The following is a 23,145-nucleotide window of genomic DNA, read 5'->3' on the forward strand; positions in this document are numbered from 1 at the left end:
GGCAGAGTGGGCTAAAGAACGGTGATGGATTAAACCCAGATCTTTTGACTGGGTGTGAGTGTTTGATTGATTCAGATGCTCCGTCCATCACCACCCCCTTTTGAGTCACAGATAGAAGCCATGGCTTTTAATTGTACCCTATTTAAAACCTGACGCCAGGAGATATTAACCTCCTTAGACCCCTTAGCCTCTGGTGAAGAGACTCCAAGCTCATTTATTAACATCGCCCAGTCGGTCGCTGACTTGTTTATGGCGACCTTATTCAGCACTGCCCCAGAACACCTGAAATGGTTTGATGCTGAGTGTTCATGGGCCCTTGGCCTCCTAAGAAAGCTCTTAAGCAGTCCTCCATGAAATAGAGTATGGGTGGCAAATTGCTGTAATAATTGCAAGGAGGCATTGAAAGAGCGGAGGCGTCTAATACAAAGACAGGTATGGGACAAATTAGCCCAATTGACTGAGCTGGGTGATAGTATACTTTTTTGGCCGATCATAAATAGGCCCTGTTTTACGGAGCCATCAAGGCCTGTGCTATGCCCTCACATTACCCCGGAATAATGGGTTGATCACTTTGAAAGGGTGTACTTCTTTGGATATATTGAATTGCCCCTTAATGAGATAGAACCCGGCCTGGGTGATACAACAAGTGCTTTCTCTTTGGAGAAAGTATGCCTGGGCATCGAGAGATTGTCCTGGATAAAGGTGCCTGGACGCGATTTGATCCCTCCAGATCTTTTCAGGGAGAACATAGACATGTGGGCCCTAGTTTTGACCAGGGTGTTAAAAGCAGCAGCAAGTAAAGGGATGCCGCATTATTAGCCAACAGCCACCATTATACCGATTTTCAAGAAGGGGAATAAGGATAACCCCTACTGCTATCACCCCATTTTCCTCATTGACTCCACAGTTAAGGGCCTGGGTCGGGTTTTACTGACTAGGCTTTCTTTTCTGGGCCTACACAAACAGAATAATCTCTGAGGTGCAGTTTGGTTTAAGTTCGGGAAACTCAACCACTGCTCAATGTATTAACCTCTATTTAATAGTGTCCAAATACATGGTAGCTCACCCTGGTGCAGGTTTTTAGGCTTCATGGACCTTACGTCCACCTTTGACCGGGTCAACCACATGAAATTGTGGAATCTACTTAGTTCCTTGGGAGTCAAGCCCACAATCGGAACTTTACTAATAAACCTTCATGCCCACACTACAGCAGCAGTCAGATATTCACAGGGAGCGGGCCTCTCAGGGTACGTAAACTGCAGTAGGGAGGTCCACCAAGGTGGAATTCTTGCCTTCTTTTTTTTTACTATCTATATTAATCATTTATAAGCCTCCCTTTCGTCCTTACAGCCTAATTGCCTGCCAGTGGGCAGGAAAGCAGTTGGTTATTTTATGCGCTGACAATACGGTGCTGGAGGACCACACACCAATTGGCCTCCAAGTCTTTATCAATGGGTTTGTTTCTTTTATGGATGGGCTGGACCTGTATGCCACCTTCACAAAATCGTATATTTTGGAAGTTGGCTCTCTGGCAACTGGATCTAAAACTTTTAAGGCAGGTGTTTACACCTCAACGAAGGTCCCGGCTTTTCGTACCTGGGAATTTTATTGGACAAAAAACACAACTGGGGACAACTGATGGAGGGAAAGTTGTGCGACATGCACAAAGCTTTGGGAGCTATTGCCAACTATGTCCACAGATTGGGTTCTTGGTCCCCTGATGTGATTTTAAAGGTATAGCAGTCTATATGTGTTTTCAAGGTCTTTTACTGTAGTGAGGTTTGGTGGTGTACTGCGGCCATCAAGTTAGAGGTCGCTCAAAATACGTTTTTGAGACAAATTTTGAAGGTCCCACAGGGCACCCACTCGTTTACATTACATGAACATCTAGAAGTTAATTACATCACGGATTTGGTGGCAGTAAAACCTTTGTTGTGTTGGGTGAAGATATGGTCTAGCAGGGCTCACAAAATCATAAAAATGTTACTAGAACTACAGGTCAAGTAACTTTAATAATCTACTCGACCTAACTATGATGTACTTGACCCGGGAACTGGTCTCAATTGTGTGATCCTGGGCAAATATTTTGTCTTAAGGAGCCGCCTTTTCCATTATTATCACATTTTAATTTATTTTAATTTAATAACGATTTCTAAAGCGCCTGGTGACCCAAGGGCATCCCCGCGCTATAAGATTTGTGATCCTGTTGAGGGGGAGGAGAGGGAGGGGAGACAGTCAAGGGGACTTCATTTAGGAAACAGATGAGTCTTTAATTTCTTGCGGAATGCTAGGTAGTTAGGTTCAAGTCTGAGGGAGCGGGGAAGAGCGTTCCATCCCGTGGCTGCTTGAACGGAGAATTGTCGTCCTCCTGTGCGGGTTCTTTCGAATCTAGGAATGCTAGCTAGGTTCTCATTCTGGGATCGTAGGGATCTGGTTGCTGTGTAGGGGGTGATCATTTTGCTGAGGATCGCCGGGCCAGATCCGTTGATCAGCTTATGTGTCGTACACATCGCTTTGAATTGCACCCTTTGGCACACAGGGAGCCAGTGCAGAGCTTTGAGGGCCGGCTTGGCGGACATTCTGGAGGGGATGTTAGTGAGCAGGCGTGCCGCCGCATTTTGTGTCCGCTGGAGTTTCGTTAGGGTGGCCTCAGGGGCTCCCAGATAAACCAGATTGCTGTAGTCCAGGCGGGACAGTACTAGTCCCTGAATGAGTAGTTTCCTAGAAGTAGGTGGCAGTAAGGGCAGGATCTTGCGGGTCGTGCGCATGAGCCCGAAGCAGGTGCCCGAGGTTTTGGTTGCTTGTGTTTTCATAGTAAGCTCTGGTTCGAGCCACACACCGAGTGTCTTAATTTCACGTTTCGGGGGGGGGGGGGATTTCCCCGAACACATCGGGCCAGAGTGCTGGAGGGATGGTCGTCCATTGTTTTCCTAGGAGCATCACCTCCGTCTTTGTCCCATTTAGTTTTAATGATGAGTTATTCATCCAGTTGTGAATTCCTGTAAGGCAGTTGGTCAGGTTTTCTGGATGGTCGATCAACTGGGACAGGGAGACGACCAACTGAGTATCGTCAGCATAGCTTACCATTTTTATGTTAAATGGTGTTACCACGTCCTCAAGAGGGGCCATGTAGACATTAAAAAGCGTCAGACTCAGGGAGGAGCCCTGAGGGACGCCGCTTGTGAGTGGGAGAGTGAATGAGTGATGATTGTCGTCCCACACTTGGAAAGTGCACCCTGTAAGGAAGGATTCAATCCAGTTGATTGCTGTCCCGGTAAGTCCTGCATCCGCCAGTCTATGCAGAAGGACACGGTGGTTGACTGTGTCGAAGGCTGCGCTTAGATCCAGGAGGATCACTGCCACTGATCCTCCTGAATCCAGTATGCGCCTTGCTTCCTCAATGACTGCAAGAAGTGCGGTGCCTGTTCCATGGCCTGGGCGGAATCTAGGTTGGGATTGTCTAAGCAAGTTGTTGGCTTCAAGGAACTGTGACAATTGTGTGTTTACCAATTTCTCAGTTACTTTGCTGATACCAGGAAGTAGAGATATTGGTCTGTAGTTAGACAAGTCTGCTGGGTCTAGCTGAGGTTTTTTTGAAGTGCTTTCACCACCGCACTCTTCCAGCTGTCGGGGACAGATCCGTGGGCGAGCGAGCTGTTGATAAGATCCGTGACAGTGGGTACGATGACTGAGGCTACGGTTTTGAGGAACCTGATTGGTGCTGGATCCAAAGGTGACCCACTTTTCATTTTCGTTAAGGTTCGTTCGACCTCTAGGCAGGTTACTGGCCGGAATGTCGGTAGTATGGGGCGTAAGTTACTTTCGGCCTGGTCGGGGGATAAATGGCTTTCCGTGTGGCTGGGGGGACAGGGGGTGGGAGAGAGGTCAGGATGCGGGTGATTTTGTCATTAAAGTAATTCGCTAGCTCATTACTTCTGTCAACTTTAGGGGTGGTGGAGGGGGGAGTGATGGGGACTTTGAGCAGCTCCTTTACGATTAAGAAGGATTCTCTGGCTGAGTTGGATGATTCTTGTATCCGCGTATCATAGTATGAGGCTTTAGCTGGTCTGATGGCCTCTTTATAGAGTTTAACTGTGGTCTGGTAAGCTTCTTTGTTGGCATGTTGCCAGTTTTTCCTCCAGAGTCGTTCGGCTTGTTTGCAATTTTTGCGAAGTATTCGGAGGTCCGCGGTGTACCATGGAGCTGAGCCAGGTTTGCCGTTTTTGTCTTCTCTAGTTCTAAGTGGGAGTACTAAGTCCAGGGAGGAGGTGATCCAGTCTCTGAATTTTTTGTCTGCGGTAGCCGGGTCTTCTGCGTGTGTAGGAGTGGTTCTTTCAAGGGTCTTAGCCCATTCTTCCGTGGGGAGTCTGGACCAGGTCCTGTCCTTGCTGTAGGTGGGAGGTTTTTGGTGTTTCCTGAAAGTTCCAGGTAGTTGGAAGGGGACTAGGAAGTGGTCTGTCCAGGGAAGGGGAAGGGCCTCCTTCGCTTGCATCGAGGAAGAGCTAGTGAACACCGGGTCCAAATATGCTCCAAATATGCAAGTTCCCTCTTTCTGATGTACTAAAAAAAGTTTTATTTACTAGACAAAATATTTTCTCGATGTATAATAAAAAGCAAGGCCATTAATAGGGTGCACATGATGCCTGGCTTGCCTTTTAGTTAACTAAAAGCATTGTCATTAGGGCAGGAGCAGTAATAATTCCCAATTCATGTTTAAAAACTCACTTTTCATAAATAGGGTCTTCATAACTAGTGAAATATATTTTTCAAGCAACATCTAGGGTTGAGGCAGAGTTTAACCCCTTGATTATTTTATACTGTTTGTCACTAGATCATACACTTGAAATTCCCTTGCTACAGTATGTAAAAAAGTCCTTTCTGGCTCTTGGCAGGGCGGATATTTTTCTGAAATGTGCTGCAGTGTGGCCAAAGGACCTGAGAATAGTCAAGGAGCTTTTTTTAAACACACCGCTGCTCATCGCGAAAATACTGAGTTTATGCAACCAACCGTGAGAGGACATGTTTGATAAGTCAGTGCAGGGAAGGGAGAACTATCTATTTACCCCCCTAAACCCCTTAGATAGATTTTTAGTAACCCGTTTTAGATTCAATCTGCTCCACCATCTACTGGTGTCCCTGTCTGGTTATTTACCTGAAAATGTAAGAGGGTCCTGTGGCTGCAATGACAGGTCTCCACAGGAAACCTTACACTTTGTCTTCTTATGTAAATATTTTCCCCACCCCAGGAGATTGATTCTTAGGCTCCTTTTAAAAGCCATGAAACTTGAACAAGCCTGGGTTGTAGTAATGCATTTGCAGCTTTTGCCTAACAACCATACCCTTTTTGTTGCCACAAATTTCCTGAGGGATTCTTTTAGATCAAGAAGCTCAAGATGCGACTGACGTCAGCTTGGACCATGCAAATTTGCACAGTATCTCTTTTAATGTAATGAAGTTCTTCTTATAGTTATATTTTATATTTTTTTGAATCTTTTATGGATGTGACTACTTCCGAATGAAGATTTATCATTATATAGAAAGCAGCAACATCCACACAGATACATATATCACTAAAGTGAGAGCAAAAACTGTTATTGAAAGAATGACACCAACATACTATAGTAAATTAACCAAATTCCTGAGCTAATGGACTGGTTCTTCACCTCATGCCAGATCATTACTAAATATGAGGGAATCTGGGGAGAGGAGGAGGAAGCATTAACCACCTTCAATGGTAGATCCCACGGCATCAATGAGTAGGATGTTTAAGACTCACCACATTCCTTAAAGTTGATGCTTGCTTTCTTATCTACAACAAGTACCATCTGGCACAGTGCTGGCACAGATGAAGTATAGCCCTCTTCCAGCATGTAGAGCAAAATCTCTTTCCAAAATTCCTGCAAGAAAGAGTGGTGAACGTGTTATTTGTATCATTAGCATTTAATAAGGCTTTATTCCCACAGATAAACAATCATGGCTGGTGGGAGGGTTTTTGGCATTTTATTTAGTTCATAGGGCATTTTGCAAGCTCCCCTATCCAAGAGATGGGGCAATATTTGATTCATCCCCTTGCTGATACAATTCCTCGCTGATGGGGTCCAAGGCAGATGCCTAGTATTACACTGATGTAGCACTAACCGTGTTTAATGCTACAATCTGGGATTCTGCATCCAATCAAAATGAACCCATTATGTGCAGAGAATGTGTGAAACATGTTACTTTCCAAAAACCCTACAAGTGAGCTGAAGTTTGCAAATTAGCTCATTATCTGTTGGAATCTTCATAGAATCATCTTTAGGAATGTGCCAGAATACGAAAAGCAATGGCTGGGAATGAAAAACCATGTTGATATGAAATATTGGTGCCTGATGAATCATGGGACAGGTAGCAAATAGGAGATGCAAATTGAGAAAAGTTATGCAATATAACCGATGTACCATTAAGTCTCATTTCAGTCTATTTAGAAGAAGCTGCAAACCCTTCTGCCTCATTCTAATGAATGAGGTAGGATTCAATTGGTGCTCTTGTACAAATGCTCCAAAACCTGGGAAGTTCTGCATGGGACAGCAGACCTCCATTCCTCCATCAGAGGACACAACTTTTACATCGTATCTCGAACCACTGTGTGCATTAACAATGTGATCCAACTCACTAATGCATCTTTACAATGTATTCCTTTACCACACAGGTAGTTGCGATGCCTCGCCTAAAGGAAAGCGTTGTTGGACTAATTTTGGACTTTAAGGCCAACACTTTCCCTACTGTTGCACATAATGGAGTTGGAATAGTAAATTTTACTATTCCAAAGTCCAGCGCTTTCCCTAAGGCAATTCATTGTAACAACTTCTCTGGTAAAGCAATGCGTTTCAAACATGCAATCGTGGTTCAGAACACGTTGTTAAGGCAGGTGTGATAAATGCCTGCATGGTTCCAACATACAACCCTGCAGCAGAGGGAGCTTTACAAAAATGTGCTTGTATTTGAGCCGGAGGATAATGAAGAACACCCGGGAATTTAGGAGTCTTTGGACATTCTGCAAGTTATATTTTCTATACACCTAAATAACCCACCTTGTTTCACATCCCCCTCGCTTACCTCATCAGTATTTCTATGGTGTAATGCAATTGTATTGAGGAGCTGAGAGATTTGGATGAGGATGGTCTCTTCCTCAACATCAGATTCATCATCCAGGTGACTAGCGATCTGTGGAAATGTGGAAAAGAAAGCAAAGTAAAATACGATGTATTTGCACATAATTTTAATTGTGTTTTCTCTCCTTATGGAGGGACAAGAGATTTGAGAGTTAAAACATCACAACTTTCTAATCAAGGTTGTCAAGCACAAAGAGAACCTCTTGACAAATCCAAATGTGAAAGCAAAACTACTAGCCTCAAACATGTAAATAGAAATGTACAAATGCGGTTATGCTCTCATGCTCCGCTCTGTTGAGTGTAAAAGTACCCAGCCATTAGGCGTGGGAGGGTATAGCATTCATATACTGTCAAAATACCGGTGGACTCACTTATAATATATAAGGTTCTGATACATGGGACACTACCCCTGAGAAATTGCGCCTCTGGCACCACACAGTAGTATCTCTTGCTCACCACACAGATTTGCCCTTCCCCTATGACTTGATGAGGAAGTATGTGATACCTTATGGGACTTAATACACTCAATAAAGACTAAAGAATACCAGGAACCACGTTTATGGTAGGCAGTTTTGATATGAAATACTGATTTGAAGTATGTTCATGCTACTTTGCGCTGGATTTGGTGGTTTGCCATGTTAGGCATTTAAACTGTAAAGTGGGGTATGCAACAGAAAATAACCCACTAGATAATGCACTGTCAGTGAAAAGCCCAGCTTATCAGTGCAGTAGCTGAATGCCCATGTGCCTTCCCCAATCACCCCAGAAATAGCCCAGTTAGCCTTGGTAAAGTCTAAGGGGCAGTTGGATCTCATAGGCTGGATTGTGTGGTTGGCCTCTGTACTGCCTGTGAGCACTGCTGTTGAGCCAGTCCCATTCCCAAATTGTCTGAGCATTTTATTTCTTTGCGCTTAAGCCAGTCAACATGTGCATCAGGTTAACTAAGATGGGATCTAGGTGTACAAGCATCATTCTTACAGTGCGATGCAACACAAGGACAGACATCTGAATTGTCCCCAGCATCAGACCTTGTTAGAATAAAATTGTTTTTGCTGTTTTGATTATGCACTTATTCATGTAAAAATTTGCATTTGCGGAACCATTTTATCTTTGGCCACCATTTTGAATCATGACCAAAACTGACCCTTGCCTTTCCAAAAAATGGCTTTTCATAGGTTTTGTTTTTTTAAGGTTGGGCCTTGCTTAACTGTCAGTCAACATGAGCTTTATTCGACAGATGTCACAAAAGCAATTCACATAAAAACGATTTTTCAAGTTATAAAAAAAATACAATAAATTGAAAATTTCAATAAAAAGAGATAATCAAACACATTAAAAGAGCATATACTATATGTTGATAGACAAAATTAATGCTACTAATTGATAGATAGTTTAAAAATATAGCATATTATTATTATTATCGGTAGGAGACTTCATTTACAGAGGTACAAAAGGAGCCTAGATCTAATTGTCCACATCCATCTCAAAAACGTTTCCACTGATACTGCGCACTGGACTGATGGATCAGAACACAATATTCTCATTGCTACACTTAACAAGTGAGTACCCATGTTCCTACAAATGGGTGTCAGCCAGGCTTTGCGGGGAGCAGCGTACGCCGGACAGACAAACAGCACATGCGCGTATGATTCTTCAGTGTCAGTGCAGTTTAGACATTTGTCATCGGCCGCAGTGGACCATGCAGCTGTAAAGGACTTCAAAGGTAAGCAGCCTGCTCTAAACTGAAAACACAGTTTGCGATCTAGCGGCTTAGTACTAATTACGTCACAGTAAAACATGGATTTGGTTTAATTTGTTAGAACTTCCCTGTTAGAGAGGTGGCATCGCTCATTCTATTTGCTTCTTGCACCATCGGTTCCCAGTACTTTTGCTTAATTAAATGTTTTGGTGGGAACCCAGTAGCACTAGGATCATCCCACAGTGATGGCATACCCATGCTAATTAGTAATGATCTGATGTTGCATAGCCAGCCAATCTTGTGGAAGTGATCTGCCTCCATTATATCTTTAAGACCGTCTGCAAAGATGGCCAATTCTGGGGTACGCCAGATTCTACGCCAGAAGAGAATAGGGCATAGCCTTGCAAGGTCTACTATGGCTTTTCTGCCTAAATCATAGGGGTACTTTGATGTAGGCTTGTTATCCCACTCAGGAACTTATTCTCGGAGAAAGCTAGAGGATGCATTTTCTCTAAGCCCCATAATATAGATGTGCAGTGCCGGGGTAAAGGGGCTTAGTCAGTGATGTCTTATGTTCCTTTTTTTCATGGCTCCGGCCAACTGCATGTGCTTTAAGGCCATGGTGTCAATATGCGGCCTCCAGCTAAGTCGTTTATGCAGGGTGATGCCTAGATAAGTAATGCATCAACCTGATCCACGGATTGCCCATCCATTACCCCCCATTAAATGACCTATGTGGTTTAAAGGTCATGAACTTTTATTTGAACTATTGACTGTTAGGCCAGGCAATAAGCAAAATCCTTCAAAATGCAACAGCGAATGATGTAGCCCACTCAGTGTTTTAGACAGTATAAGCATATCGTCCGCAAACATTATTATGGGAATTTTTGTGCCTGCTAAAACTGGAGCATCTGTGGAAAAGGAAGCTAAAAAGCTAATAATACCATTAATAAGGAGTGAGAATAACATAGGTGCTAAAACGCAACCCTGACGTACTCCCATCTTTACCGGGAACTGGTCAGTCTTGTTTCCTAGCGCCCCCCAACAAATGTGGTCATAGTTGTATTCGTAGAGGCGCACAATTAGGAAAAGTAGGTGGGGGCAAGCTGAGTTCCTGCAGTACCCTCCACAGTTTGGGCCGTGATATCAAGTCAAAAGCAGACTTAAGATCAACAAAGGCTGCATAAAGGCTTCCTTTTCCAAGTGTTACTGTCCACCGATAAATTTTAATTAATCGGAATACTTTATAAATAGTGCTCATATTAGCCCAGAAGAGGACTCAAAATGTCATTATCATCAATACAGGTTTTAATTTTTTGCCAAGATAAGTTGAGCTACGACTTTCTGGATTGAGTTTAACAGGCTTATTTGCCTGTAGTTCCCGGGTAAGGATGTATCTCCTTTTTTTATAAATCGGGATGATTTCCTCCCCTCTCCAGGTATCCGGGATCAGAGCTCCATGAGCAATTGCATTTGCTAAAAACATTATGTTTTGATTCCATTGTCTTTATCCTGGAGAAAAATATCTGCGGGGACCTTGACTATGCCTGGCGCTCTCCCAATGGTAACAGTGCTCAGCGCCATTGTCACATCAGCTAAGTTGAAGACAGTATCCGATGATTTAAAATAAACCCAAGAAGGGTCATAATCCATTTTATTATTAGATGCATATTGATCTGAAAAAACGTAACCTACAGAGCAGGCTCCACATGATTTTGCAGTGATTACATGTGCTTCCTGCACCCCATTTTATCAGGCTCCAAAAGTGGTGCATGTTCCTCTCCTTACAAGCTTCAATAAGGTCCCGCCATCTTTCACAGTGATCAAAAAGGACATGGTACGTTTGCTGTTCTGGAGGGATTGGGGAGAGCATAAGCAACTGTGGCCTACTCTCACAGGGACACTGACAAAGCCAAGTGTGCTGCAGCCTTCAGGCACCATGCCACCTCCCATTGCCCATGCTTTCACACCATCACCTGCAGCCCCACAAACACTGGTGAAGGGCACTGATCCAAAACTCATTCCTGTCCCCTAGTCAGATGACAGGTGTTTCTACAGCGTCTAGAGATATGATCAAAGTGTAAGCGTCCATAGGACTTGAGAAGGTCCAAGAAAAGAGAAGAGGCAGAAGACGTGCCCAATACAAAATCACTCATTGGATCTGTGGAGGAAGAGGAGGGCAAATAATTAGAATGAGAATAACTAAAGGATATTATTGGACCCTTTTCTGATGTGCGTTGTTCACAACATTGAACAATTTTTCACACCACAAGAGCTTGATGAAAGCCATCAAAGGATCAGAAGGGCCACAGTCCTACTCAAACCAGTGGCAATGACTCTTATTTGGGGACACTGACTGCACTTGTGTTTGACATCAAAACTCGGACCCCACAATAGTAAGGGTACACTGTGTTAATCGTTTCGCAATAATTGAAAAACCATGGATAGGGTATACTTTGGCTGTCTTAGTTTTAAACCTATAATAACTGATAAACCCTCACCAGTTTAAACTTATAAACACTGAAAAAACACCTGCGTACCACTAATTAAATGCCATTCAAAGAAAGGAAAAGGAGAGTGAAAGAGTCATTTTTTCCTGAGGGGGCCTATACAATATAACTTTGTTATATAAGGTGGCAGCAAGAAAGACTGGGCTAACATTATTCTGCTTGAGTTTTGCTGTTGAGGGATGTCACTGAAATAATGTTTTTTCTTCCTTTTGCTTTTTGAAGTTTTGTGGTCTTTGGTCTAAAGATGCAGAGTTTAGAAGCATGTTTTAGGTCGTGTTTAATAATTTGATAAACTGTAGAGAATCAGGAAATATCAAAATCATATTTGATATTTTGGCTGTGTTTGATTCTTTTACTGATAGGTAAAATGGCTGGTTTCATACAAATCTGTCCCAAAATGTGCCATCACATTTATCCACAGAGAATGGGTAAAAGCCCTTGATAGATCAGCCCCAAGTTTCTAGTGAGTCAGTATTGATAGTAGGTGAATTGACAACACCACAGGCTTTAAACATTCAATGCAATGTATAATGACAAGTATATGTGAAAAAAGTGCTATCGCCAAGCATCTGGGATAGTGGTGAAAACATGACAGGATGAAACATGGATCGCAGTGTCACTCGGTATGCCGCTGCAAAATGTTTCTTTCTAAATTCAACAAAGATTGGAGTGATTTTGATTGTACTTGCAGTGATTCAGCTACATATATAAAAAAGCTGTGTAATGACCTTTCAAAATTGATACCTGTAAGAGATCCTGTCCACTTGTTAGATGGTATGCTAAAAGCATCTTTACAATCTTCAGAGTTAATGAAGAATGCTATTGACTTTTTAGTCCATCCTAGTGCACTGTTTTGTTGTGCGAGGGGACTAAAACACAAATATTTCTCATTTTGTGCTTTGTGTGGCATCAAAGAAAAAGTCATCCCACTGTGAACTGTGCCACTTAGCTGATGGTTCTTGGACCAAGGGGCTGTGAAATGCTATAGTACCCATGTGGAAACCGTTTACAACATGTTTGCTGAATGATGATGCCAAAGGCAAGAAATGTGAGGATATTTGTTCGCAAATTACTAGTGATGTGAAAAGAAGTACACTCTACTAAAGTCTTAGATGTTTACAGGAAAACATAACTGCTGTAGTGGACATAAAAAAACTAGAGTCGGAAAACACCCTGGTCTGCCAAGTGTTCTGCATACTTGGTGTAAATGTGAAACATCGTCTTGAGAGTTGTCTGGGTGACACCTTAAATTGACTTTGGCACTGCAACATGTTCCATGTTAGAGTGCTTGCCATATGGTAAACAAATCAGTGTTGAAGAGCAATTCAGGAACTTTTATTTTACAATGTACGAGAAACGGCTTGACATAGAAATGTCCCTTCATCAACCATGGCATTTGAAGTCAATAAATCCTCACTGTGGTACACTGTGCAAGTTCTAGTTCCCTTCAGTAAAGGGGAATTTTCTCAGTAGTTTCAAAAGTGCTGCTTTATTTTGACCACTTCAATAACTTGGAGGGCAGAATCGCCCACTTCAAAGCAAATGCTGCAGAACCTGTCCAGAGAATTGCAATCTTCAAGGGCACAGTGTAGGTATAGAAAGCTATGTCAGTGGCCAGCGTTAGCAAATAGTGTACTGGCTGTCTTGTCATTGCCCATTTCAAGTGCCAATGTTGAGAGGGCCTTTTCACAGAAAAAAGGGACATGGGAAGGAAAAAGCGAGCGCACATGACCAAAGACTCATTGAAGAAGTATTGTATGGTGTACTACAATACGTTTGATTTGCAAAAATGTATTTGGACCTCATATACACTGTACATACACTGTCTATATACCATGCATTATCAGTGTAGAAAGCAAGCAATAATAAAAGCAAAATGTTCCATACACACCAGAAAAACACTGATTCTGTTGCTTTTCATGGCGCGAAAAAGTTGTAACCCCTGACACCACTGATTAGGTCTCGATGAGTCAGCGCGCATGCGCTGTCCATATAGTAGCGGCTTTGGGAAGTGCTCCCAAAGCAGCCACCAGCTTGCTAGAATGCGCACAAGCATGCGGCCTGCTGCGCGCGTATCCCTTACGTGTTTTGGCACGTCATCGCAATCACTTTCGTTTTCACAACGATCGCGATGACCCACATTAGGTTGCTGTGCTTCATGTTTAGACATCATTTGCACCTACAATGCTGTTTCGGCCACCACCTACGTGCTTTTTTCAAAATGTCCTTTAGATGTTTAGCATGCGCGCGGGCACTCTCCCACCCCTCCCTCTCGTTTACTTCTTGCCTCGTGCGCGCACCACTCGTGTGCTGCTGAAGCTTTATTTTTTTCTGTTTCTTTCACTATTATACTTTCAATGTTCATCTATAATGAAACCAAGTGAGATACATGTGGCGTCTCTGTTTCTTCCAGCATGCAGCTGTATGCTCTCTGTTATGTGCCGGGCAGATTCTAAAGCAAATGGTAGAATACAAATGCATGGTTTTGTTTAGTTCCGGTTGTTTCTAGTTTTCTTACATTCTTTGGCGAGAAGGCCCTGTGGGAGTCCATGCTTAGTCTGAACCACAAGGAAGCTGTGATGGAGGTTAGGCTCCACCTAGTGGAGGTAGCGAGCAGAGAGAACCTGCCTATCAATTCGAGCATTGGTATGTTTGGATTATTCAGTGCTGCAGTTGACTGGGTAAACGTGGTCGCTCGTCGCTTAACGTATGTCTTGTAAAAGACTGGCAATAGATATTTACTCTAGCTGTGCAGGATGTGTGACTGTAGATTTGTAATGTGTTTGCTAGGCTGGTAAGCCCTGGAAGTAATTAAATATTGGATCCCACAGAGCTTCCAAACAAGCCCAAGCAAATGAGTACTGGGGTACCAGTCTGTCAAATCGCGTCTTTGCACCTTTCTAGGATTTTGAAGTGCTTTATAGGTGCAACGCCAACTTCTGATCTACAAAAGTTTAACAGATAAACCATATTGTTTTCCGTATCCCCATAGTCTCTATTTTTCCCGTTATTGTTAAAAGTAAACAAAAGCATTGTTAAAGCAGTGCAGCTCACAAGCCACTGTTGTTCCTCACTAGTAGTCCATTTTGTTTAGCATACTCAGTGCTCCAGGCAAAGAAGGAAAGCCGTCTATTTTAATGGCCTTTCCTTGATTTATTGCACCACCTAGTCCTAATACCCTGACATTGCTGCCTCATTTCGCCTTATGCGAGTCATGGTCCTGCTGCATGGAACTTTATGTAATATTAAAACCGCACTATCTGCCCATTTATCATGAACAACTGATGAAAAGTGTGGGCACACATCTTCTTTTACATGGAAGTGCGAGATAGTTGTTTCGGAGCTGGGCCGGTGCTGCTACCCTGCTGCAGGACTCCATAAATCATAATAATTCCGACACATTTGCCCAGTCCTATCTCGTCAACAGCCTGTGGAGATATGAGATTTTCTAGGAAAGCTGTAATTTTGATCATTGTATAAACCGTTGAGAAGGGATTTTAAAACAAGCATTGGCATAGCCAATAGGTATTTCCTTTGGGACCTTATAAGTGTTTAGCCATGCACACGAGAATGGACCACAAATAGAAACTGAAAACAGGAAAGCCTAGGTATACTGAAAGGATGACTGTCCAAGTGAAGCTACAAGTAAATATACTGGAAAGCACTTGAGTGGCTTGGTTCACGTCATGGGCACCCTGAAAGAACAAGACATAAAGAAAAGGCATATACAGTGTTGACACTGGTAGTCAGCAGCTCAATTTCAGGTTCAAATGTAATCAGCCTGATGGAGCAAGGGAGACCCATACGGTTGAGGGAGGGTGAAAGACGCACTGGAATGCAAGTGGGGAACATCAGGCTCAAATGGAGAACATGGAATGTTAAGTGGGCCTATGTGAACTAAATAGAGGTACATAAGGCCTATATTCCACCACCAGGGGCAAATATGGAACACTGCAGATCTGTATTACGTGGCAAACAAGCTACATTGGGGCACAAGGGGGCTAAAAGGTCCACTTATTTCTTTTGGGCTGACTACGGTTGCTGTTCCCCTAACACATTCACCCACCCAAATATGTACATCTGCCACTTACCTGTTCTTCAATGATGAGACTGTTTTTCCTAAGCACATATTCCATCAAAGCTCTTCCATTCATATCATAATATCCTTTGGTTGTTAAATTGGATATTAAACTTAAAGTGGCAAGAATAACCTGTGATGAAGCAAAACATGGTTAGTGAGAAACCCTTTTGATGTATAAATAAAACCAAATCCCACATTCTGGTGAGGGAGCAGCACGGGAGTGTGAGAAAACCATACAATCTCTCCTTCCTTTTTGTTCATAGAGGAAATAGAAATGCACTTGTATGTGTGGAAAGCTAGTACCTGGATATAGCCTTTGAAAAAATATTGGAAAATGGTTATTAAGACACTCTGAGAATAAAACCTGAATCAATTTAATTAAACTGTTTTTACAGAATGTCTGACCAAAGCGTGATTGAGGGAATATTCAAACATTCCAGGTGGTGTACTCCTTCTATAGGTGATTGGAACTTGGTAAAAGATTGAAAGATACATTGCAAAAGATGTCTAGGTAGGTTACAACTAGCAAAGAAGCTCTCAGGACCTTGTATTGATTACAAAAATGCAAATGAGAAATTAGTAGGCTGTAGATTCCAATAATGTGGAAATGAAAAAAACCTAGAGTAGTCTGTGGGAAGAATGATGGCCACTGTCTAACTCAACCTGCAGGATTTAGCAGACCTACACTATCCCAACACGGCCAGCAGATAACAAATGGGTTAAAGTACTCAGTGTCCATTGTCCCACACCTTGTTGTTTGGTTGATCCATGTCACTTTCAAGAAATCATTTTGGCTCAAGACCGTATATAGTCACAGTCTCCTCTAGTAGCCGGGTTAAAATTCACATCCCTAACATGACTCTGTTCGCTGCATATTTGCACAGGCTGGACCCAATGGCTTCAACCTCCAAAGAATACGTCCATGTTTTATTTCTTTGATTCTTATATTTCTGGTAGAGTTCTGTGTCTGATGTTTCTGGTTTAGTCTACCAAGAATTTAAGGTTTATATCATGCCCTGAGGTTAAAAAATGGTCACCTCAATAAACCTCTCAAAGAGAATACACTAGAGACCCAGTCATGGAAATACAAGTTTTTGTTGGTTATCCAAAGAAAATGACTTTGTTGATTTTCCTTCATGCCTATATCCTGTGCTTGCTTACATGCTGAACACGGTGATGCTGATGCTGAAGTTGCCTGCTTTCTCAATTGCACTGACATTGGGCACATTGTGGACATACACGGAGTCAACAGAGTTACATATATTCCAATTTCTACACAAAATACATCTTTTATATCACAATCAGACTTTTCAAATGTGCACATTGAATATTATCCTGTATTATTGAACCATGTTTGGTGAGAATTGTTTCTTAACACACACTTATTCAGCAATTAGGGAACAGGGACTTTCTATGGGATTGGGTCTGAAAATGAGTTGACACAGAGAAGGACAGGAAAACCTGGATATGTCCACTTGAACAGGGAAACAGTAGACACAAGACACTGAGGAGACACACATGGATGGAGGTTGCATGACCGAACACCTGCACGAAAGACCAGCCTTAGAAAAATACAACAGACTGTGGTATACGCACCACTGCAATGAGTCCACGTAAGTAGAGAATACTGCACTATTCAAAAAGTGCATAACTTAAATTAGATTGCGTTGCTAATTATGAAACTGCTTGACCACAGAATGCTGCACACATAATAACTTGATGGTACCTTGTGATTGTCATCCTCAAGAACGTGACGGACAGCATCCAGATAAGAGGCACCTTCTGAATCTATGAAATGAAGCCATACATCAAATGTTCATAACACATAGATAATGTCTTTGTCTAGTACGATCAGGAATAATAGATAAGTAGATGAAGCTTCCACTATTACATGTGCCTACCTACCTGAGGGTCCTGTCAAGTCTTGGTGTGTGTGTCTGTGACTGTGAGCCTCATGGGCCTATCAATGTCTTCCTGTTCTACTGTGCATGTCTGTGTCATCATGTACCACTGAGTGGGTCTGTGTCTTCCTGCCCCATATTTTATGTCCCTTTTTGTTCCTCACCGAAGTCTATGTCAGGATCTCTTTCCACAGTGTCCCTGTCCCATTATTGGCTCACAGTGGGAACAATTTATCAAAAAGACAGATGTGGAAATGTTTGACCACTACTTTATTTCTTCACCACGACTCATGTTAACGATGGGAGGATTTATTATTCTTAAATTACAGTGCTCTACCAGGAACTGTTGGCAGTCAGTGTAGCTGAGGAATATGAAATTGAGGTGATTTGCTCATAGCTGCACCATGTTGGTTAAGTAAGAGGGTAAGTTGGAATTATAACTTAGGGCTCCACATTCCATGAAAAGCATTCAGTCCTTTAACTATCTTCCATGTCTATCGAAATCACATGCTGCCACCCACCCACTGAGAGGCTTACCAGTTTCAGCAAGAAGCTTGCAGAGCAGCTTTATTGTTGTGGCACGGGACTCTGCACCCATATGGATCAAGCTACTTCCAAAATATTTAAGGACCTCACTAGAGCTAGAATGGGCTGCAAGAGTAAAGTGAAGAGAAAAATAGACATACATGAAAAATGACATACAATAAAATCATGCACGGAGGAACTAAACGCAGGGGAGCAGGTCATCAAGGCCAAATGTAAGGAAATTTTCAACGCATATCCAGGAGGTACAATATCAATAGTTTACAACATTTAATGATGATCGGTGGAGCACATGGTACTCATGTGACTACCATAGCTGTATATAGTAAATTGGACAACGTGTTCTAATAGAAAGCTAACAAATGCACTGGGAAGGGAGGTAATTACTGAAGCAACAATAGCTTTTAAGAAGATCAAGTGATGTGCAGAGCAGTGGACAGAAATTAATGTTTCGGAGGACCCGATCACTGGTAAAGACCGTCATATACTTGCAGTATCACACATATATACATATATACATTTATGACCAACTCACCCAGTGACAGGATAATGGCCGTGGACACCTTGACTGACTCTTCCCTTTCATCTGAACCTCCACGGTAGGGTGTGCAGATCTGTCAATAACAAAGCCATATTAAACAATAATGGAAGCTAGGCTATTTGAAAGCCAACCCTATACATCTGGAAAGCAAATTCCATTCAGTGGGGAAATGACGGCATAAGAGTTTGTCAGGATTTGTGGGGCCATGATGGTGGAATTGCAAATTCTCAGTTGCCATTCTAAGATTAACGCCTTAGTTTCCTATGGTTTCTGCATGGTTTGGAGACTGAAGTCTCACAACATTGCAGCAGGCAGTCGTACTGAATGCTATTTAACACAGTTGGCACTAGTGACAGCGTCTGCTGTTCAAGGAAATCAAGACAGAGGCTGTTGTTGCACTTCAACTTAGTTTATCTCCAGGGACTGTAAGTGCGTTCCCCCTTTGCATCTCACAGTGTCTGGCTAGCAAGGTGGGTTGCATGCTTTTCAGAGCGGGCCTCTTTTGTGCACTTTTCCTCCCTTTTGTGTCCCCAGTTTCTGGTTGGCAGAGTAGTGAGCGAGTGTTTCTGTTGGTGCCTGCATTAGGGTCTTTTTCAGGTCTCACCGCCACTCGCTGCTTCTGCCGTACCGCTAGCAATAATTTCTTTTTTTTGTTCTTTGCTTGCATTCAGTTCTCGCAGATTGGTCCCCATCAGAGCTGCATGTCTTTTTGGTTCCTGTTCATTGCAAATTCCACACACCAGCTTGCTATTTAGAATTTCATGCCATGGTCGTCAAGTTGTGTACTTCCTTTTTTAGGTCTTGTGACATAGGCAGCGCATGTGCTGCTCTCGTCTTACGAATCTTCTTGGAATTGATACAATTCCAAAAGCCTCGTCTTAGCTCCACCTTCAGCTTTGATTTGTGCGCGACGTTTGGCATCAAAATTATGCCGATAGCAGTGCAATGATTGCATGCAAGGCATGTAAATCGCTGCTTGTTGCCATCCTGTCTCCTTTTAGCCATGCCTAGCGGGATTGGATCTCTTACCCGTGGCGTGACACAGTAGGTATATTATCAGCTTGCCACACTTTTTTTGTAAGCTTCTTTATTCTCTGCCGCCATGACGGTAAGCGTATGCTTCTCATAATTATTTATTTTGTTCATTGCAGCACTTTTTTTTGTAAGCTTGTTTTATGTAGTAGCTATTAAGTGACACATACTTTTGTAGAAGAGAATACTGAATATTACTTTAAGGGTGATTTGTCATCAATTATTCTGGCTGAACGTGCCACACCTGAACCGGTCATTTAAGGAGTTGTGACACTGGTCTTCGACTCCAGCCATTCTGATGACTGGTTGGTGCCATAATTGCGGGTGAGCAGCCGCACGGAAGATGACTATGTAGGTCTGTTAGTAGGGAAGAGCATGATAATGGGAGACAACAGTTACAACGCGGTCTTTACACCGCAATATGTTTACAACGCGGTCATTACAACGCAAGTCGTTACAACGACTTGCGCTGGATGGCGCTATATAGTAAGGAATAGTATGATTTACTATTCCAATACCTTCCCTATTGTTACGTAGCTGGAGTTGGAATAGTAAATCATACTATTCCTAAGTCCCTCGCCTCTAGCGCAAGTCGTTCTAACAACTTGCATTGTAATGACCGCGTTGTGAACGTATCGCGGTGTAAAGACCGCGTTGTAAGGTCATACATTCCATGATAACAGCAGGTATGTTTTGACATGAGCACGACATCTTTGTAAGTCATCTTTGAACACGTGTGAAACCTAAAGCAGCATCTTGTAGGTGATTGGATGAAACCGAAACAGTAATGGATAGAGCGACTCCACTGAACAGTGGCATTTCCTTCTAGAGACAATTGGTAAAACCCTATGATACTCGTGGTTCGAGGTTCATTGCAGGGAACTTGATTCTAGGAGTTTGACATCATGGAATTTTGACAACTTGAATGTAGGTATGCTGCTTGCAGGTTAAAGTCCGAGACGGGGACAAGGATTGTGACACAATAGGAGATATAGAGAATGACAAGACAGGTACATGCATTGAAAGTTGGTATGTCTGGGACGCATGAAGATGCTCTTTAAGCCTGAAGGATATTTCACAATAGCCTTGGCTATTCGTCTGAAAAGGCGAGACCTGTGACTTCAGATGTTAGAAGCAAAACCCAGCTCAGATGCGTTCTACCCCGATTGAAGCCTGACACCATCCGGGTATGGTGTGCGACAAGGTGGGTTATGAAGAATGACAGGCAGTGTATGAGGGTTATATGTATTGTTATGGGTGGAGGAAGAGAGACTAGGGCATGAGGACTTTGACATGGCGTAAGGGAGACGGCTTGATGCATGATGACAACTGCTAGTAGCGGAACACCTGCAAATTGAGGCTTGCTACCGGGAAGACACAGCGTGACACATGAAAATACTGAACAACTTTAAGTGGGTGATAAGCATGACACTAGTAGGAAGGGGTTAGGAACATTGCATATGTTGAAGTGAGGCGGAATTGCCACTACAATTAAGTGGTGTTTAAACTTTTGACATCTGTAAACAGACACCGACTGAATCACTACTAGAAGCTGGACCCTGCCTGAGCACAATTGCTTCGATTCAAACATCTAAACAATACAGGAAAATAAAGAAACAAGTGTACATCAAACAAAATACACAACATATGCAATTCTTTCACTCACAAATAAAAAACTATGAAAAAGTTGACATTTTAATTGGAAGGTTGGAACTTTTCAAAATGTGTTTTTATTTCTCAGATTCAAAAACAATATGCTAGACTGTTGCAAATCACTTTCTTTTTCGTTCCTACTGCTGGCGTTTTTCGTGTCTAGCAGTGCTCCAGTTGAGACCACTATTTGTCCAACTGGATTCTAGTTGCTGTTCTTGTGCTGCTCCCTCGAATCGTGCTAACAGTACCAACTTAATTTGTAGACTCCCAGTTGCAAATTCCTACTAATTTATAGAACATTAATACATTTTCGATGTTTAGCTAGGTTTGCTTAATTAATTTGCTATTTGATTTGATTTTCTATTTTGGGCAGCCTGAGTAGGTGTTGCAGAATCCAGGTTAAGAACCACTGCACTAGATGGTAGAATCTATATTACCAGGCTGGAGGCATGGCTTTGAAGAGCAATTTTCATGTAACATGAGCCAGGTTGCCACCACGTCGATAGTTACTCCGGAGACCGAGAGCATATAATTAATTAATAGATGTGAAGACCTAGAAAATAGGTCCAGACAGGCAATCTAAGAGGCTGTAATATGGAAAAGGAAAGGGAGAAGAAGGAGAATATGTGGTGGAGTGCTTGAACAGCTCTTTAGACTTCCCTATAGGGATTGAAAGAGACCACAAAGGGGGAGAAAGAGCTCTATGACAAAGCTAGACCTCAGGACATTGTGGCAAAGATCTCCTTGTGTTTGCCAAGATACCACATACCATCTGAATATATTAATTCTTGCAGAGAGGAGCAAACAGAAGACCATTCAAAGAGGAACCTGTAAAGGGATGGTTTTCCAAGACTTGATACACGACTCTCGGAACAAGTAGACTGTTTATGGGATAGCATGGTTTTGTCTAAATATAAATAAATCTAAAACACTTGCACTGATGCCTGCACAAACAGAAGTGAAGGGATTTAAAAAATAACTTCTATTACACTAAATATTAAAGACTTTGCATCACCCCATCACTGCCAAAGATGGTCCCTGATAAATGGTTAGCATTAGTAAAAGATATTAAGCAGGATCTGAGTAAATGTAGTATGCTCCCAGTCTCTTGGAAAGTACTCATAGCAGCAATAAAAAAAGAAGCATTGAAAATGCATAGGTCTTGCTTTTGATTAAGTTATAGGCATTAGCTTTGCTAATGCTATTGTATAGCAAAGCGAATGGCTTTAACTTGATTTTGAATTATGCATTTGGATTGTTTGAACTTATTTGTAGGGTAGTTTCTGTACATATTGACTTTAGGAACCCCAGCTGGATAAATAATGAATTTACTTTGATCGATGACATTAATCAGATGTATATGATATATACTATTTATCATTATCTATATAAGTATATGTTATATAGTAAAGTCTAGATGGACAATTGACCCTCAGAGATAATCATTGTTAGTGATTATATATTTGTTTGTAAACCATTGTTATTGGGCAAATCTTTTCTTTTTCATGTCTCCATCCTTGGTGTACCTCCCTGTGTCCCTTCCCTTGTCAGGCCACTCTGTTGCTACCTATTATCAGAGCCAGAGTTGCTGAGAGGTAGACTTATGGGTGGTTCCTGCTGATGACCTCTCAACGCTGAAAGATCTGACAGAGGTATTTGCATTGTATTCTTTCTTTGCATCCTTGAAGCAAATTGGTTCATGTAGGCTCTTTATGGGTGATCATTTAATATTTTATACAAGCGAGTTCCCAAATGTTCCCCTCTAAAAATACTCTTACTATAAATTGGATTAATGCAGGACCCTCTTTGTTAGGAAATGTCAGTTGTCTCCTGCTGAAATACTTTGCATGTCCTCATGTATATACTTACCAGGTGATGCAGAGCCGTAAGCACGGTTGGCACAGTTTCCTTCAGTGCTCTGCAACTCTTGGTAACAGCTGCCTTCATGCATAACTCAAGGGTCTGCAAGGAGATAAGTCAATTGAGATGAGGCCAAAGGGCAAAATTGAGGACATGGTGAGGGTCAATGGTAAA

At 42.3% G+C, this 23,145-nt stretch overlaps 1 protein-coding gene across 1 annotated transcript in view; it reads right to left on the reverse strand.

Annotated features, from left to right (window-relative positions):
- The window catches only part of LOC147749195 (maestro heat-like repeat-containing protein family member 1), a 78,458-nt gene extending 60,518 nt beyond the window's left edge, over nt 1–17,940 (reverse strand). Inside the window, exons 1-5 of the mRNA XM_086936550.1 lie at nt 17,880–17,940; nt 17,168–17,229; nt 15,452–15,571; nt 7,096–7,203; nt 5,777–5,897 (exon numbers count right to left, since the gene is read on the reverse strand). Coding sequence (XP_086792676.1) covers nt 5,777–5,897; nt 7,096–7,203; nt 15,452–15,571; nt 17,168–17,229; nt 17,880–17,940 — 472 coding nt within the window. The remainder of the gene's footprint in view (nt 1–5,776; nt 5,898–7,095; nt 7,204–15,451; nt 15,572–17,167; nt 17,230–17,879) is intronic.
- Between the last annotated feature and the right edge of the window lie 5,205 nt (nt 17,941–23,145).

This window comes from Lissotriton vulgaris, chromosome 1_1 (genome assembly GCF_964263255.1).
Source record: "Lissotriton vulgaris chromosome 1_1, aLisVul1.2, whole genome shotgun sequence".
Taxonomy (NCBI): Eukaryota; Metazoa; Chordata; class Amphibia; order Caudata; family Salamandridae; genus Lissotriton; species Lissotriton vulgaris.